The sequence below is a fragment of the Anneissia japonica genome, unplaced genomic scaffold, assembly GCF_011630105.1.
Source record: "Anneissia japonica isolate Jap-2015-1 unplaced genomic scaffold, ASM1163010v1 scaffold288034_len148288_cov120, whole genome shotgun sequence".
NCBI classification, from domain to species: domain Eukaryota; kingdom Metazoa; phylum Echinodermata; class Crinoidea; order Comatulida; family Comatulidae; genus Anneissia; species Anneissia japonica.
This window is the reverse complement of record NW_022742851.1, coordinates 62,214-81,308: the sequence shown is the minus strand read 5'-3', so window position 1 is coordinate 81,308 and position 19,095 is coordinate 62,214. Positions and strand designations below refer to the sequence as shown.

At 31.7% G+C, this 19,095-nt stretch overlaps 2 protein-coding genes across 2 annotated transcripts in view; one reads left to right on the top strand and one right to left on the bottom strand.

Moving 5' to 3' along the window:
• Positions 1-3,898: 3,898 nt before the first annotated feature.
• Positions 3,899-5,296, bottom strand: LOC117119261 (E3 ubiquitin-protein ligase TRIM71-like). Its single transcript, XM_033264062.1, has one exon. It carries the CDS (start codon positions 5,294-5,296, stop codon positions 3,899-3,901), a length of 1,398 nt encoding a protein of 465 aa, XP_033119953.1.
• Positions 5,297-6,721: 1,425 nt separating this feature from the next.
• LOC117119260 (CD97 antigen-like) overlaps positions 6,722-19,095 on the top strand; it is an 18,469-nt gene continuing 6,095 nt past the window's right edge. The window contains exons 1-11 of the mRNA XM_033264061.1: positions 6,722-6,740; positions 7,061-7,180; positions 7,938-8,288; positions 10,607-10,720; positions 11,091-11,201; positions 11,634-11,747; positions 13,389-13,499; positions 16,070-16,186; positions 16,617-16,727; positions 17,861-17,962; positions 18,786-18,949. Coding sequence (XP_033119952.1) covers positions 6,722-6,740; positions 7,061-7,180; positions 7,938-8,288; positions 10,607-10,720; positions 11,091-11,201; positions 11,634-11,747; positions 13,389-13,499; positions 16,070-16,186; positions 16,617-16,727; positions 17,861-17,962; positions 18,786-18,949 — 1,434 coding nt within the window. The remainder of the gene's footprint in view (positions 6,741-7,060; positions 7,181-7,937; positions 8,289-10,606; positions 10,721-11,090; positions 11,202-11,633; positions 11,748-13,388; positions 13,500-16,069; positions 16,187-16,616; positions 16,728-17,860; positions 17,963-18,785; positions 18,950-19,095) is intronic.

The window sequence follows — 19,095 nt, the reverse complement described above, 5'->3', positions numbered from 1 at the left end:
GATTTCAGTTCAAGAAGATTACCAGTTTCTTTATTAAGGAAATATGAAAAGATTACTCTTTGTTTGAACAAAGCCGAATTGGATTTTAATTTTTTACATAATTGCAAGGCATTCGGAGTTTTTCCTAAAAATAATAAAGTTATACTTTATACTGGAGCTCATACTGCCAAAATGCTTATGTGATCGATTACATGTTAATATAATTGAAGTATGATTTTGTAGCAAATTTTTACCTTCTAATCTGTGAGTGCATTAAAAAATATGCTGATTTCTGCAAATGTTTGCCATCAGTTAATTTTATTATTTTCTGGCACAAATTTCAGATGCAGAATGTTAAGCTAACTTATGCGGCCATGTAAATAAGTGTATTTGTAGGAATTAAAGGCCAGTGATAGTTTTGGATTGATAGTGATGATTTAAATAACAGGTAAATGTGAGCTAGACTAAGAAGTAAAACTTCCGCAAGGAATGTATTGACTACACAAAATGGTTGACCTAGAAATTACATTCTAATTTTGGTGAAAAAATTCACAATCGATTTCACTAAATTAATCCTCAAACTCCGTCATCTTTCTCGATATGAAATGCTAGTTGTTCTTGGACTACTCAGCAATAGAACAATAACAGTTTCATGATTGATTGAAGTTTAAAATACAATTTCACAAAACTGGAAGGTCAACCTCAAACAAAATCATCTCTATTTGTTGTTTGGTGCCCCTTTCTTCTGATTTCGAGAGATTCATGTACCTGTCTCTCAAATCATGAACTTTTTTGGACAAAGAATTTTGCATCCCAATTAGGAACATGGTATGTGCGTATTATTTTTTACAATCTGCTTTTGAAGGCTCTCCCGGTTTCTTCAATGTATACTTTTGGGCATTTTATGCATGTAAATCCACAGGTTTCTTTGCAAATTTTATCTTTTGGATGTACCAGATTTTGATTAATTTTGTTAGTTGGTTTGAAGTAGTAGTATTAATATTGTTCTTGTTTAATGGTGTTATGCGTTCTGACATCCTACAAATGTAGGGTATGCCAACATTCAACATTAACTCTTTAATTATTGTTGGAATTGGTTTTTGGTTTCTTTCTGTCATTGCACACTTTATTTATTGTACAACTAGCATAGTTACAAATCTGTAAACTCGAACTTCTTTGATTTTTTTCTATTTCTTGTTTATCTTCCGCCATTGTTACAATAGTTTCACATTTGTCAATAAGTGTGTTTATTACACTGAGTGTGTTTGAGCAAGTGTTAGAGTTGAAAATCAAGGTATCTATTTGTGTGTGTGGTTTCTGGTAGACCATTGTTGTCAAGGACCTATCAATTTGGAGAGTGATGATGGTGTCCAAGAATGCTATTTGTTTATTTTCCATGAGTTCCATTGTAAATTTTATATCTCCCGAGGGGTCAGTTTCATCTAGATGACTGTTTACAGCAATTGCTGAATATACTGGGATAATGGCAAGAATGTTGTCCACATATCTTCGCCAGAAGGTTAGTTTTATTATGTTTTCTGTTGTTTTTATCACTATCACTTGTTTTTTCAACCCTTCCATAAAGAAGTTGGCGATAATCAGATTAACAGGACTCCCCATTGCAATACCTTTTTTTTGCCTGTAGATCAAGTTGTGGAAACTGAAATAAGTGCTGTCCAGTACTTGAGTTACCAGTTTGATGATGTCAGAGGTTTTAAGATGTGTTCTGTCATTAGTGTGTTATCTTATCTAACCTTGTCCTAACTTCCTCTATAGTTTGTGGATTGGCATACTCCTTCTTAACAGGAACTATTGATATAAGTCGATGGGTTTTTTTATTGATGATTTTTGCCCCCAAGCGCTATTTCTTAATTCAACCACGAGAAGGACCCCTAGAAATACATGTAATTTTGTTTTTAATTTTGATACTATAGCAAATCCAAACCTTTTTTTTAAGCTCTCCTTTTTCCAATTCAAGCACCATTAATAAGTGCCTGATTTATGTTGATTTAATGAGTATGTAGTTGCTCTTTTTAACATTTAAATGGAAAAAAATAAGAAGTGTTATTCATGGCTTTTTTTATCAATTCAAATATTTTATATTTGAGTATGTAATTCCTGCCAAAAGTAAAACATAAATGGCAATTTATTTGATGTTAGATTCCTTTTAAAAACTAAATTATTTCAGATAAAGGAATGCATTGAATTATTTTTTTTTAATCAGTTTTACTACAGAATTTTATTATTGATGGCCATTTTTACCTACCTGTCATTTGGGGCCATTTTTTCCTGGGCCATTTTTTCCGGGCCATTCTTACCGTACACCCCATAAATATCAACAAATGTATGAAGATTTTAAAACATATAAATATGTTTAGGGTTGAGGTATTACTGTTTCACTTTAGTAAATCATAATGATATTAATCTATGTGAAATATTTAAAGCACTTAATCTGTAAAATTTAAAGCACTCTAATATCATCTCTGTAAAAGTTAAAGTACTCCAATATTTCTGTCTTGTCTTACATGATTTGAATAGCAATTATTATTCTGTACAGACATCTATACAAATTTAGATGATTTATTGTAAAAGTATACAATGAAAAAATATAAAATTGAATAAGTTTAAAGCAAGTTAATATTTACAAATCCATGTAAACAAAAGCTAAACTTACTGAATGATATATAGTAATAACTATTGTACTGTACATATCAGATTCAGATAATTTATTGTTAATGTACACATGAATATATATAAATTTATTGGTTGTATACAGATTACATTTATGATGAATGCAAATTAAAGCTAAGCTTAACTACTAAATCATATATACACTATGCGGGGGCGGATCCAGAAATGTCCAAAAAGGGGGGGGCGAAAGTTGGGCCGATTGAGACAACACTGTCGTAGGGGGTCCGGGCATGCCCCCGCGAAATTTTTGTGTTCTAGACGCCCGAACATAACATTTGAGGCATTCTGGGCTATCATTTTTTTCTTTTTCTCTCTCTTTTTTTTTTTCTCTTTTTTTTAACCTCCCAAAAGGGGGGACCGGGCCGCCCCACCCTAAATCCGCCCCTGCTATGTTCCTTTTTATGATGATGAAATGATAAAATGCTTATACCCCTTTAAATATTTCTTTGTCCCACCACTTCGAATCAGATTATTTAGGCAGATTAGAGTTTATAAGAAACCTGAAATATATACAAGAATAATCAATCTGACTCAATGCATCTTATTAATTAAATGGATACGAATGTCCGTAGGTGTATTTATAATGTACACCAAAAGGTGTATTTATAATATACTAAAAGGAAATATACATGTACTAAAAAAAGAATAAACAAACTAGCAAATATCAAAATTTATGAAAATCATAATACAAGTGGATAGGCTATACAAAAAGGCCCCAGTGAACTAAAAAGTAAAATGTTTAACATGAGTATGCAAGAAAATAACATGTATATGCATTATATGAATACAAACTTCAAATTTGACAAGCACTACAAAAAATATAATCATTAGATCAATAGTGTGTGCTTAAAATTGGATGAGAATTACACTGTAAACAGAGATTGGCAGATTACTGTAGTATTGTTTTCAGTTATATATTTTAACAGTTTAATAACTTCAACACATATCATTGTGTTGAATAATTGATATTTTAACAGTTTAAAAAAAAAACATAACTTCAGCTCTATATGGATATGATATTCAATAATCAAATATTTTAACAGGTTTATAATCATTCATTATGCCAACTTTATATTTCAATATTATTGTATTTAATAATTATTTTAAGTCTAAGATCCATAACTTAACTCTATGAGGATGATATGAAATAATATTTATGTAGATATTCCTACTCTTATAAATATGAATTGTTGAAAACACACAAGTAAAGCAAGTGGACTGTCAATATTTAATAATTGAATATTTTTACTGTATTGTCACCAGCATTTGCTACTGCAAGTCTCCTTGGATGATATGAAATGATGGATAATCCCTTTGGATTGTGGATTCCATCTTCTGGTTTATCAATTCTTTTTATGAAAGTTCCATCACTGCTGAATAGCTGTAGTTTATGTTGACTTGATATAATGATGTTGTCATCCTCATCAACTACTACTGCCTCTGGATAGCTCACATTACCATTCTCATCACCTGCTTCAACAAGGACTTTTATAAACCTTCCCTCATTATCAAATAATTGTAATCTATTGTTGCCATACTCCAATACAAGAAGGTGTCCTTGGTTAGTAAGAGTAACATCAATGACATCACTTATTTGACCTTCTTTTTTGCCTGTAGACCCTATTGTTTTGATGGTCTTGCCATTATTCATGTCAAATATGTACACACAGCTACTGGACCAACAATCTGCATACAAAACATTAGATGTCTCATCCACATGGATACACGATGGTGTACCCAATACTCCTTCACCAATTTTTTTAATCACCTGACCATTCATATTGCATATTCTGACAGGTGTATTAGTAGAGCAATCACTAAATGCTATGTTACCATTCTTCATTTTGTACATTCTGTTAACCTTCACACCTTGTGGTAGTGTAACCTTACCAATATATTCTCCTGATTGCTTGTACTTGAGCATATCATTTGTTGCACATGAAACCAGTAAGGAGTCATCTTCACACTTAACTACATCTGTAACATATTTGTGTATTTCAATTGTATTTACTAATCCTTCCTTCTCTACTTTGATCATCAATGGTGACTGCTTGATTGGTTCGCCATCAGCACTCACATCTAGTTTACATACTCCTGGACTTGTGCATTCGACTTTCACAAAATAATCTCTTTTGTCATCTTGTTGAACTTGTGTGATATTGGTTTCTCCTGTAGGCTCTGTCCATGTTGCCTTCATTTGGTTTGCATGTATTTCATATTCTTTTGTTTTGATTATTTTGGCAACAATTTTCTGACCTTGGATCACAGATTCCTCTCCCTTTAGTGCTAGACAATCTGCTGCCATAACTTGTGTAACATTTCCAATATCAAATTGTTGGAATGCAGCAAGTTGTTGTTTATTTATTAAGAACTTAATGTATCCATTATCATTTGGCTCTGTTTTTGGCAATTCATTAATTCTGTCCTTCAGTGCTATAATTACTTTTTTACCTGTTTGCATTGCTGTAGCTTCATCACTCTTCATTAACTGATTAAGAAAAGACAGTTTTGTATTTATATCAGATATTGTTGTTTTTAGTTCATCCTTTTGTACATCTAACACCTTGTTTTTCTTTTCGTAGATTGTCTTTACTTCATTTTTCATTTGGTCTCCTTTCTTCTTCATTATCATGCACATTTCTTGCACATGGTTGTCAATATCTCTCAAACTTGTATCTGTATTTTGTTTTAATTTTGTAGCATTCTGAATAACAACTTTAAGGCCATCTTGTAATTTGTTTGTGCAGTCATTTGCTGCCTTCTCCAATGCTGCTGAAGTTTCTTTAAATGTCTGAAATTCTTTAGAAATGCTGATTGGTTTGTGATTGCCTTCCCCTGCACTGTGAATTAATATATATATATATATATATATATATATATATATATATCCTTTTACTTATTTGTACACAATATTTGTTTCTTTTGGTTTTACCAGGAAGCAGTGTTAAAGGTATTGTTTAGATCTACTGTATATGACATGTTGTGATTTTGATCAATGGATTTGCCTCTAACTATTGTCTATTGACAATTACATACAGTAGTCCATTAAATTTTATTATTTCTTTCTCATTTATTTGATATCTGCATCTCTATGGACTGCAGTGGCGCTCAATTTTGAGAAAAACCTACAGGCACAGTTGGTATTGTTAATATGGTGTTAGAAACAGAAGACACGAAACATGAGAGACCCCTAAGTCAAAAATTATTATTTATTATAAGCCTAGAATTAAGAAATTAAATAGTAAATTAAATAAAAAATAATAAGAATTAAAATGAACATTCAGTCAATCGACAGGATAGCATTTTTGTTTGTGTGTTTGTTTTAATTTCATGGTCCAAAAAAAAAAAAAAAACATGACAAAATATTTTACAAAGCAAAAACGTTTAAAAAGAAAACATTGAAAATGTAAAAATAAGTTTCTAAAACATGAACGAAAGGATAACCAACACAGTTTTACAAATGATTGAGCATCTATATAATTTAAAGGGTGCCCATTTAAAAGCTCTTGCGTTCTTTATTTATTCTTATGATGAAATTGTGGAAATAAATAAATTTTGATTTGAATTACTTTGCACAAAGAGAAAATTGCTGACTCAAGGCAGGCATACAATTAGCCTGGTTGGCCAATTTATGCCTCCATACTTCTAAACCAATGATAATGTACTTTTGTGTGTAAGTCGGAAGTATTTGCAATAAACTGTGTATGTGGGAGGTGTCTTGGTGCGAAATTATGATCTATTGGTAGACCCCCAAACAAACTGTATGGATATATATATATATATATATATATATATATATATATATAGTATATATATACATATACATATATATATATATATATATATGTGGTTAAATGATTATTAATATTATATTATACTATGATTATTGATGTAACGTGAAAATTGGGAATTTGACAAATAGTTAAACATACATTCGTTTATGGTCTAGTATTTATGGTGTTCGTCAGTGGAAATAAACTCCCGAAACAATCCAGAAACGTAAAAAGGATAAATCTGATAGACAACCGACAAGTTGTTTACGATCTTAATTATGGTGTTCGCCAGTGGAAGTTGGTTTATTCTTCGGTGAATTTCGGTACATATGCAAAATTTATCATCGAGTATAAAAATGAAAATATAAGTAATACTGTATTTGGAGTTTCGTACATTCTCAAAACTCATAATAATATTAGTCCGTATCCACAACCTGAACTATGTACAAATATTAGATATATGTCTACATTTACATTTTTTATTTAGCAATAAGTCAAAAATGGTATTAATTATGAATTTTACATATTATATGTAAAAAATTATAGCTTCACATAATAATAATTATGTACAATTAGAAGAAGGAACACGTGTAACATTGTATATAATCTTTTTTTAGGAGCCTGTTTGACTGCGAACCCTTGCCAGAATGGTGGTACTTGCATAACAGAAGAAACAGGCAGTGTATTTTGTTTCTGTGTTCTAGGCTACCATGGCACACACTGCAACCTAGCATTAAGTAAGTATATGGCCTTTTGTCTAGGTTCTATTTCAATTCAATTCAATCTTTATTTCGTGTTAATATATAAACAAGTAAATTAGAAAGTCTTCATTTTGCAATACTTAAAATATTTAAAAATGTTATATATACAATTAAAGTAATTATATAAGATATGACAATTACTATGACAACTTCAGTGCCAAAAAACTGGCCTAACTATACCGGAAGAATGCATTATAAGCCAAATTATAGTTTTTAAATATTGAGAAAAACGCGTTTCTTGTTAGCGTTTTGTTATGGAAATTAATTCTATCGACTTTTTGTGTAACCTAACTACACAACAAAAATCACACTAAAGTACTTTTTTGATGAATTTCTTCTATAGCCCAGTCACAATCTACATAATGCGCATTTCCAAATTAAAGCAAAAACCAATAAAGCATGACAAATCCGATGTTAATACTCATATCTAGTTTTTGCTAGGTAATATTTTGAGTTGTCATTGATTCACATTTGACTTCCGTGGGTAATAACATTTACTTTACATAAATTGACGACTGGATGAACTAAAAGAAAAAAAAAATTATAAATAATTTATTGAATCCATAATTAATTTATTTCCTGTAAATTTATAATTCATATAAGGACCTCATTATCAATCTTTATTCAAGGAAGAGGCAAGTAGGTAATTATTTTTTTGTAGATATGATTATTTAATATTTCATCACAATGATTAAACAATACATGATGCTGGAATATGTTTATTCTGTTACAGATGTAAATTGTGGTCAGAACTTTTATGGTGTTCCTGTAGGTCACATAACGTCACCAAATTATCCCGACAATTATGATAATTTCCGTTCATGTGGGCATCTTGTGGGTTATCCCAATGGAAAGAAATTCCGAGTAATCATTAACGACATGGATATTGAAGAGGCCAAAGATGTTTTGGAGATCGGAAGCGGCTCTGTCTTGGACACCACAGGAGCATCAGCCCAATATGTTTTTTCAGAGACGTTACAAATTCCAGCAGACCCATTGGAGATTTTGGGCAGTCGCATGTGGGTCTACTTTTACTCAGATTTTAATGTTGTCAAGCGAGGATTTAACATCACATTTTTAGTTGGTAAGTAAATTCTGGTCTTTAATTGCCTAAAAATGCTTATTATATCACTTATGTTATTAGTTTGTACTTTTAGGCCTATGCTATGTTAAATATTATGTTAAATCTTATAGTTATACGGCCACCAAGAAAATAAGCTCTCAATACCGGTAACACAAATAAACAAATTTAATTAAGATTCTCCCAAAGATACATTGAAGAAATCAGTCTGAATTTCCCAAAGATACATTAGAAGAAATTAGTCCGCATTTTGCAATAGTGAGATCGTATTGCACCATACAGAATCAACTGTCCCAACTCAGAATGGATGTCCTGTGGCATATCTACGACTCTTCAAAGGAAGTGGGGGCTGATGGGGCGTGAAGGTAAATTGAAAGGAACTCAATGTTTTTTGAGGGGGCACTAGCGCGGAAAAAAACGTGATATGAGATGATTTTTAACTATTTGAGCGTGACATGGGGATGTCAGCATCCTCTATGTATGCCACTTTGGATGCCTGTTAGGATGACTACTGCCCAACATTATTATCGATAAAACTAACCATCATGCTGTCGGTAATACTAATATATTTATAATTATTAAATAAATTTTGAATTTTTCGTGAATATGAAATTTTTTTATTTTTATAAGTGATTAATAGAATAATTGAATACTTTAGTGGTGTTAAACTCATTCCTTTTGCTGGCACTTTAAATTTGAATTCAGATACGGACGAATACTCTACTAATCCTTGTCAAAGTGGTGAACTTTTAAGTACTCATATAATTGTCAATGGAACTATCACCTCAAATATCACAACTCTTACACATTTTAAATATAATCTTTAAGATTTTATTTAACTTGTGCTTATTTGAAGAAAATACTTAATCCTCTTTTTAAAATTTGCTTTTTTGTAGTTTCAATTTAGGGATCTGCACTGCCATTTCTTCTGCTCTGTGATATTGTCAAATAGCCCCTTTTTTTGGGGGGGGGGGACACCTTTTCTTTATTTGCTGTAATTTTTTTTGGCTTCCTTTTATTTGTTGAATTTATTGCGTTTAAAAAGTCTTGACTGCATTTTTAAATTATCTTGTTATTCAGTATGTTATTCATTCTATTTCTAAGATAGCTTTGTAATTAACATAACACTTAAACGTCTTATATTTTTGTTTTATGAACATGGTAGATAAAAAAAAACTCTTCCATTATTTTTCAAGGGGTGTTCTATTACTTTTGGTTTGTGTGATTTGTACATGTTTTCGTGTTGTGCTGGTACTGTTTTTAATACATAAAATGTATAGGCCTATTGATTTATTTTCTAACACAATTTTTTAAAATCTATATGTTTTCCTGAGTAAAATAATATTCATATCTAAATCTAGAATAGATTAAAGTTGTTATCTTCACACAACAAATTGGTACAGACAAGGCAATTTAACAACAGGACACACATCTCTGCTTGTGAACATAGCTCGTGCTTGTAGTCCTTTGATCTTAACGGTGACATTGACAATCCAATTCTAGTTGCGAGTGCAGCCGGCTATAATTAGTCTACGCTTGCCATACGTTTTATCGTGTTGGTTACTATTTTATTAATTTTGGGTACTTCACAATGTCTGTTAAATCTGATTTCTTTTGACAACAAGCTTGTTAAGTGCTTCTACAAATTACAATTTGATTCGTGAAAATTGACCAACAAAATACAGAGTTATAGCAATTGAAAATTTACGATTTTTATAAAAAAAAAATCATGTTCTTATACAACATTAAACTGTCACTTTTGTGACTATCAGTGTGTAAAGGCGCGACACCTAGAATGTCAATGCCAGAGTTAACCTTTGAAGTCCCGAGATGTGCATCTTGTTGTCTTTGATTATTCGTAAGTGAGAGAAGCTACATGTTAGAATAATTTTTACAGTTATTATTATTATTATTATTATTATTATTATTATTATTATTATTATTATTATTATTATTAAGTTTTACTTCACAAAGATTTGCCATTGATTAAAGAGGGTGTGGTAAGCCGGGCACTAACAAATCACATTAAGGCTAGGTGACTCGACACTGTCTGCTGATTATGTGTGGCAGCCTGAACGGGTTGTATTTAGCATAATTTCTTAGCATATGTATTGTAGTGTTGCGTTCTTCATAGAATTTCGTCGATCCACGACCGCCGGACGCTGTGAGCGGTCGGCTTTACATAGAGTAGGCCCCTAATATTCTTAAGGGATGATCTTTCTTTGTGGGCTACCATCTCATATTGGAAAAATATTATTATGAATTGAATAATAATAAATTACATTTTTAGTAATAAAAGTATGTTTTAATTTCATTTATAGATCTGGATGATTGTAACTCAGATCCATGTCAAAATGGTGGCTTGTGTATTGATGGTGATTTTGCATACACCTGTGTTTGCCAATCAAGATATACGGGAACAAATTGTGAAATAAGTAAGTTTGCCACTGATTATTAACTGCAAATATTTTTATGGCCTGCATAAAATCAGGATTAAATGCATTAACAATGATCTTTTTTATGTTAAACACATTTACTTACTGCTTTCAACTATGCTAACATATTTAATTCAATAAAATAGGTCTACTGTACCAGTAAAATGTTGGGAGCATAAGTCTTAATGAAAAATTGTTTTCAAAATATTAATTTTATAATCTGATGATGTCATTGGTGATGTCATTGGTAGAATATTTATTGCATTTTAGGTGATATGATGAGTAAAGTGATATGGTCATTTATTATGCTATCATTCAATTACATTCTTTTATATGTGGTGCTTTTAATAATTGAATTTGCTGCTTTCAGATGTTGATGAATGTGCCAGCTCCCCGTGCGTCAATGGCGTGTGTAGTGATGGTGATGATCGCTATTTTTGTGCGTGTAGTCCCGGTTGGAGTGGAACTCACTGCGAAATTAGTAAGTGTGATAAAAGGTTAACGTATAGTTAAGACTTGCCATTTTAGAACAAGCGTACTGAACTGTTACACCTGTATATGTCCACATGGATCTACAGGAATCAACTGTCAAATCAGTTTGTACATTATTATAATATTATTAAGGCTGATTTCTGTTTTTTCATTTGAATTCCATATTTGAATTTTGTATATGCTTTGGTAATAAAGTGCACAACTTGGCCATTATTGGCCCTTAGCTGCTCTACTATGAGCAGAAAATGATTGGTTTCAAGCCGGAAAAAAAAAAAAAAAAAAATGCTGGGGTCCATAGGTTTCTCTACCTGGATCAAAGTACAGTAAAATGTGTAAAAAGAAAAGCTAATCAAATTCTTTCAAATCTTTCTGAAGTGGACTTTCAACATTGGATCCATGCACTGTTATTTTTTTCTTACAGATATTAATGAATGCTCAAGTAACCCATGCCTGAATAATGCTAACTGTAATGATGATGTTAACCGGTTTGACTGTATTTGTCAGCCTGGTTACGCTGGGGTCGTGTGTAAATCAAGTTAGTAAAACAATAGAATTTATTTAAAATGCATAGATTTGAATTCATCTAATGTATTGAGTATTGATTGTTTCAGAGAACCTTCCACGCTGGTAACAATTATGCATAATTTTAAACTAAACTATACCACTGCGAATCATCAAATATCATTTTATGTATGACAAGCAACACCAAACTAATAATATTATTTTGAAATTAATAAATTAAATCTATTTGCTATATTTATTTCCTTTTAATTAGTTGATAAATTTTTAAATGGTATATGCACTTTTAGGATATTCTCGCTAGAAATGATAATAAGTTTTAGAAAAAATGTATAGATTTACAGTATGTGCATGTCATGGGCAAAGAAAATGGATTTCTTAGGTGTGAAATATACCCAGTTGTAATGGAGTACTGCATTCTATCTATATATATATGTGTGTATATTAAGCTACTACTGACATTATTTGTAGAATTTATTCTACAAAGTTGATTACAATTAACTATAATTTTGGGTGTGTCACTTAAGGAAGTGCAATGTTAATGTTACTATACAATTGATTTATTTGGGGAGATTAGACTAGCTTGCTTGTGATTGGCTATGCATGCCACTGTAAGTAAATTATTGATATTATGATTGGTTCATGAGATCATGTGAATATAAGACTGTTTGTGATTGGTTCGCATATCTAAGATTGTTGTGTATAATATATGAGGGAAATTTGAATTATGGTGACGACTACGACGTTATATGGTGGCAGCGGTAAAAGAAATATATTTTCATTGGAACGTCATCTGATGCTGAAAGTGATCGTAATAAAATCACTTGGTGGTGCTGTGATCTGGTTAAACAGAAGTTGATCTGGTAAAGCAGAGTTGATCTGGGCAAAACAGAGTTAAGCTGAACGAAACAGAAGTGATCTGATTATTTGAGAAATTGAACTGGTGTGGTTAAAGGGACGCAAAATTCGTTGGTGCGGTGTAGTAAAGAGGTGCTCGGAACAGCCAAGTTTATAAATATATAAATGTATTTATATATTTAAATACAATTTATATGTTATTATATATGTCCAGTGGTGGTCATTCTGGTGATAAGTTGGGCAGTACACCAGAAGACAACTTCTGTTTCGTTCAGTTTTCTACAGAAGAGGGTACCGTGTACATTGACAAACAAATGGGCCATGTTGCACATGAGACCAACAGATTTAATGTTTTATCCAAAAGACGATGTGCTATTGAAACTTAGAAGGATTTTAATGTTTTAATATTATATCATTTTTATGTTTGTTTTTTAATTTTTTAAATTTTTTTTACTGTTGTGTTTCGAACATTTTAAACTTTCCAGTCTGATTTAAACAGTTTTTGAACTATTTATTTTCGATCGCTTAGATTCAAGGCACATTTCTGTTATATTTATATACAGTATAACAGACTGAATAAAAGGAATTGAATTGAATAGAATTGAAGAAAGGCTGAAATGCAAGAAGTGCCGTAGATAAAAGTAAATCAGGGGCTATGGTTTTGTAAACATTTTCCACAGTTCAGCGCGCACACAGTAGCTAACTCGTGTGTAGCTAACTGAGTACTAATGTACTAAGCTTCATATTAATTACTGCCATTAATTAAGATATTTGATATTGTGATGGTGTTTGTTCCTAGATGTGAATGAATGCTCAAGTAACCCATGTCAGTTTGGTTCCTGTATAGATGGCGTCAACGGCTTCTTCTGCCAGTGCTTTTCAGGATACAGTGGAACATATTGCGAATATGGTAAAAAAAAAAACAACCCTTTTATAGCAGAGATTAGCATAAAAATGAGTCAAGAGTGTAACTTTTTTGAGTTAATACTGATAACCGCACCAACTTTGACTTAAAAGAAAACCTTCATTCACAACTTTTATGCCTCTTTATGTTAAGTTTGACTATACTTTTGTACAGATGATTGGTTTTAGGCCGTTAAAAACAAAGGTGTTTTTTCTAGCCAAAGAGGTTAGTGTGGGTCGCACACATAGGTTTTTTGTAGGCCTCAACAAACTTAATGTTGGACCATATTAGCTGGGGGAAAATCTTTGTCCACCTATGTCTTATAGCATTCAATCATAATACAACATTACCTCAAAGATAAAAGTAATCGTTTTTAGACCTTAAATATTATTTAAGGTAGGCCTCAACAAACTTAATGTTGGACCATATTGGCTGGGGGAAAATCTTTGTCCTCCTATGTCTTATAGCATTCAATCATAATACAACATTACCTCAAAGATAAAAGTAATCGTTTTTAAACCTTAAATATTATTTTATCTTGCACATCTAATATAAAGTCGACATCTTGTATACTGAAGAACTTGTCACTGATATTATTATTTAAATTTGTTTGTATCCAACAATTATTATTATTAAAACTTTATTTTTACATGGAAACTTGTCTCACCAAGAAGGTGTTATTCCACAAGGCTGTGTTGTCATAAAAAAATTGAAAATAATTGAGCTTGCACTAACTCGGAAAAATAATGTGATTTTTAACTACTTGAGTGTGATTTTTTTGCTTCAAACGTATTAGAGAGGGAGAGGTGACTGGCGGACGCGAGCACCCTCTAGGTACGCCACTTTGGATGGCTGTTAAGATTACTACTGACCAACATATCGGTTATACTAATTAGTATACTTATAATTACAGTATTAATAAATTTTGAATTTTCATGAATATGAATATGAATATTGTTTGATTATATAGGTTGTCAACAGCGTAATTATAGTACTTTAGTGTTGTTAAACACATTCTGTTTGCTGACACATATTTTTTACATCTTAGTATGGTTTCTGTTTGCGTTGTCGTCTACAGCTTTCTTTGAGGGTTTGACTAGCATATTGTTTCATCTAACGAGTGGCAAATTATTACCCTGCCTTTTTACAATCTTCAATTCACATGTAGTATATAATACACATACAACCCTCATCGTACAATTCATGCTTTGTTATTATTTTTACTTTCTACTAAGACCCGTAGCGTAGGGGTGGGGGTTACGATAAACCGCCTAAAAGCTGGAGAAACTCTGCATTTAAAAATGAACAATTGATATTCGTAGATATATTTACAATTTTCTCCGGAGTATCGGAGATCATACAAGCCAGAAGTATTTCTTAAGCTTTCCCAGCTAACATCTCATTCATTATCCAATAGATGACTAAATATCCTACCGATTTTTTTCAGAGAAATCCGGAGAGATATAAAACACTCCTCATTATAGGCTTTTAGAAGACACCAAATACACTAGGGTTTTGAATATTAGAGGGCTTGAGAAGACACCCCTTCTATAGAGATATGACACTCCTCTGTTTGAGGGCTTTAGTTAAGAAACCACTCGGCCGTCCCATTGCAACAACGCAACTGCTGTTATATTCTGTGCAGTTGTTGTGCCAGTATACTCCATTTATAAGAACCACTTCAACATGTGTGCGAGATAAGTAAGTTTTACTTTGCAAGATGTTGACATTGATTAAAGAGGGTGTGTTACACAGGACACTCTTCTATGGTTCAGGCAAACCCCTCCCCCTGTAGCCAGTCTCCTCCTTTTCTGGTGACACTTCACCTACCTCGAACAAGTCCTCAAACCCAACTAATGCTTTGCAGACCCACCAAGACTCACAGCCGAAATGTTTTGCTGCAGACCTTTTTCAAACATTACTGCTTTTATAGCATTATTTAGACCCCTAAAAATTTGTTAATTTATTTATTTTGGTATACAAAAAATTCAACAAAGCAACCAATTGCTGAAAGTGTTTGTTGACGATAAAATTTGAAATATAAAAATATAAAATGTGGAAAAATATATCTTAAATTAAAAAATTAAATTTATAAAAATTACTGAGAAACATTAAAATTGGCAAAAAAAAAATAGAAATTGCAATAATTAATTAAATAATATATAAAATGCAAAAAGCACAAAAAATACAAACATTCCAAACCAATTTTTATATACAAGCATCCTCACACAAATATAAATACTTAAAAAAAGGAAAATAAATTAAAAAAAATAATAGTTTGTTGTAGTGTTTGTTATCTGTATGCATTAAAGTCTTCGTATTTATGTTCTTGTGCGATAAATAATTTTAATGCTTTAATTCATATCAAATGGTTAGAAACCAAGGGATGGGTTATTGGGTTGGGTGGGTAGTCCAGCCTAGTCTGCAAAATGGTAGCCACCTTGTGTGACCAAACCATGACAACTACCAAAAATTATGTTTTCGGATTGGTTTATTCTTGGTGTGTTTCATAACATAGAAAACCAATCAAGTCATAAAGTAGGCTAATATTAAAATTAAGTAATTTTCATTTGCAGATCTGGATGACTGTAACCCAGATCCATGTCACAATGATGGCATTTGTATTGATGATGATGATTATGCATACACCTGTGTTTGCCAATCAGGGTATACAGGAACAAATTGTGAAGCTTGTAAGTTTGCCTCTGATTGTTTTAACTGCAAATAATTTTAGCTGAATAAACGTTGAATGGCATGCATAAAATCAGGATCAAATGCATTAACAATGAACGTTTTTTATGTTAAACAACTTTGCTTACTGCTTTCAGCTATCCTAATATAGTGATTAGGTTCGCTGATTGGTATCCTTGGCGCTCGTGCCTAAAGAAATGAAATGAAAATAGACCTACTGTCCTAATGAAAAATTTTCAACATGTTTTATGGCTGATGATGTCATTGGTAATGTCATAGCCTATGATGATGTCATCGGTAGAATATTTAAAAACACTTCAGGTGATGATTAATGTAATATGATGAGTATAGTGACATAATCTTTTATTATATTATAATTTAATTACATTCTGTTATAATTGGTGGTTTTAATACTTAAATTGTTGCTTTTAGATATTGGGGAATGTGCCAGTTCCCCGTGTAATAATGGCATGTGTGCCGTTGGTGTTTATGGATATATTTGTACATGTAATCCTGGTTGGAGTGGAGTTCACTGTGACAAAAGTAAGTGTGATGAAAGGCACAAGGCTGTCTCAGACAGCGTCGTACAGCACTGACTGACACTATTAATTGTCAAGGACATCTTTAAGCCGTCGTGAGAAATATTAAACATGTTTAATATTCTGTGATGCGACTGCCCCTGACACCAAAACCATCATATTTTATATTTTATGTTTAACTCACAGACCCGACGTGACAATAAGTCGCGTCATGCTTCATCAGACGATGTTAGCTATCCTGGGCCTGTGCCTTTTTCCTTTCCCCCGATTTGTTATGATTCTGTATTTTATTTTTTATATTTAAACTGGAATAGTAATCAAATAAATGCTACTTTGAATTGAATTAAATTTGAATATATTGTATTTTAATTGTGTCGATTAATTTTAATTATTGGCTATAATTAGTATTATTGTACGAAACATTGTACAAATGTGTGTTTCTGTTTTCAATGGTGTTTAGATATTTTGCCATTGGAAATATGTATGCCTATTAATTAATATGAAAACGATTTTTCCCCCTTTATTTTACCTCTTGTTCAATTTTAACTCAGGCACTTCAATATTCTGTTTCTCTTTAACATTGACCTGAACTTTGAGGTAAATTTAAATAATCCATCGTTGAAAGAGCTGTCCTTTAATATTTGTAAGTTCAGGTCAAAAGACACAGAGAATACTGAAGTGTCTGTACACTTTTATTAAAATGTGTGTTCATTATTAAAAATGCACTAATGTGCTTTATAAATAAAACAAGCTTTCATTGAGACAGATCAAAATAATTCAGTTTTAGCTGTTTAAATAATGTTTGCTACACAAATGTTACATTGATTATTTTGCAAAGATTATAAACTTTATTATTTAGCTTTAAAAAATGGCTTTATAACCTAAAGTTAATAAGTTTGCCTAAAATACAATGGCACACAATTATAGAATTTAATTTTATTATAAAATAATATAAATATACTAACTTACAGATTCTATGTACATTTACTCATAAAAAAATTTTCATTATTGTTTATGAGTAAATGAATAATTATTATATACATCATGCTTCCGTATGGAGAGGCACACACGCAGATAATTTCTTTGCTTAAAGACAAATGGCCTCCGCAACCTATTCTGTTATGTATTTTAAAATAGAAATGTGTTACAAAGAAGTTTATGACGACCTCACATTTCCTGATGCCAAAATTGGAGAGACGGTAGATTCCGAAGACTTGTGTGGTGAGAGTAAAACAAATTGTAAGCATAAACAAATATGTATTTTTATAAATTGTCTTATTAAATATACTACTAATAATAATGAATTTTAGGAGTAACGTTTTTCCCTACCTGACGTGGGCAAAACATCACTCTTATGATATTTTCCTGATGCAAACACACATCGTAATAACGGACTTGTTCACTAATAATATACTTTCGCTATACTTGCAAGTCAACCAATACTTTTTCCAAAATGTGAGAGAATTAAGGACCAGAAACAGCAATCACCAATTATATTTTAAAGAGAGGTGGGCAAAGACATTTCAAATATTACAAACTAACACAATGTGCTAGAGCAGGCAGTTGGCTCGGTCAATATGTCGATTGCGGCAAGCATCAAAAGGATTCAAATGCTTTTCTGGAAGTTAAGGTGCCAGTGCTGATGAAAAAATGCCTGAAATTTAAAAGCGAACTACAATTAAATGCAAAAGTATTCTCATAGATCAGTTAAACTAGAATTAGGAAGACTCGATTTTAACTTGTATTAACTGTGTGTCGAAAATTAAGAGGACAATTTCAGGTCTTTGGTTAGTTTTCCCTAAGGGTACCGTACCTTTATTTATATTGAAATCTCAATTAAGGAGACACCTTTTGTCCCTTTAATAATACAGCATTAAATAGCAGCCACCTAAATGTAATCAATGTTCATATTGATTTAGATTTATTGTATTGCCTGTTTACCAGTATATCTGTTACATGAACTTATTTGAGCTTTTTTCAATATTAAAATTGTATTGTTAAATAGTAAGGTATCGATCTAATTATATAAATAAATAAATAACGTCTATGTTTGTACAATTAGATCTTATGCCTCTTGCTACCCGAACGTGTAAAGGCGAAGGTGCAGCTATGTGGGAAGATCCAGAAATAAACGACTGTGGACCTGACGCTACAACTGAACAACTGTTAGAACGTCTAAATTCGGTGATGGTCAAATTTTGTAGATTAAAACAAATCAATGATTATGTGGACTCACGCTGATGAAGTCCACAGGAGTGGACGAAATATTCGTGTTTAATAAATTATGTTCCAAAAATACGTCAACTTGACTTTTGTTTTCATTGTCATCACTTTCACCAATATATATATATTGGAACGACGTGCTACATCAT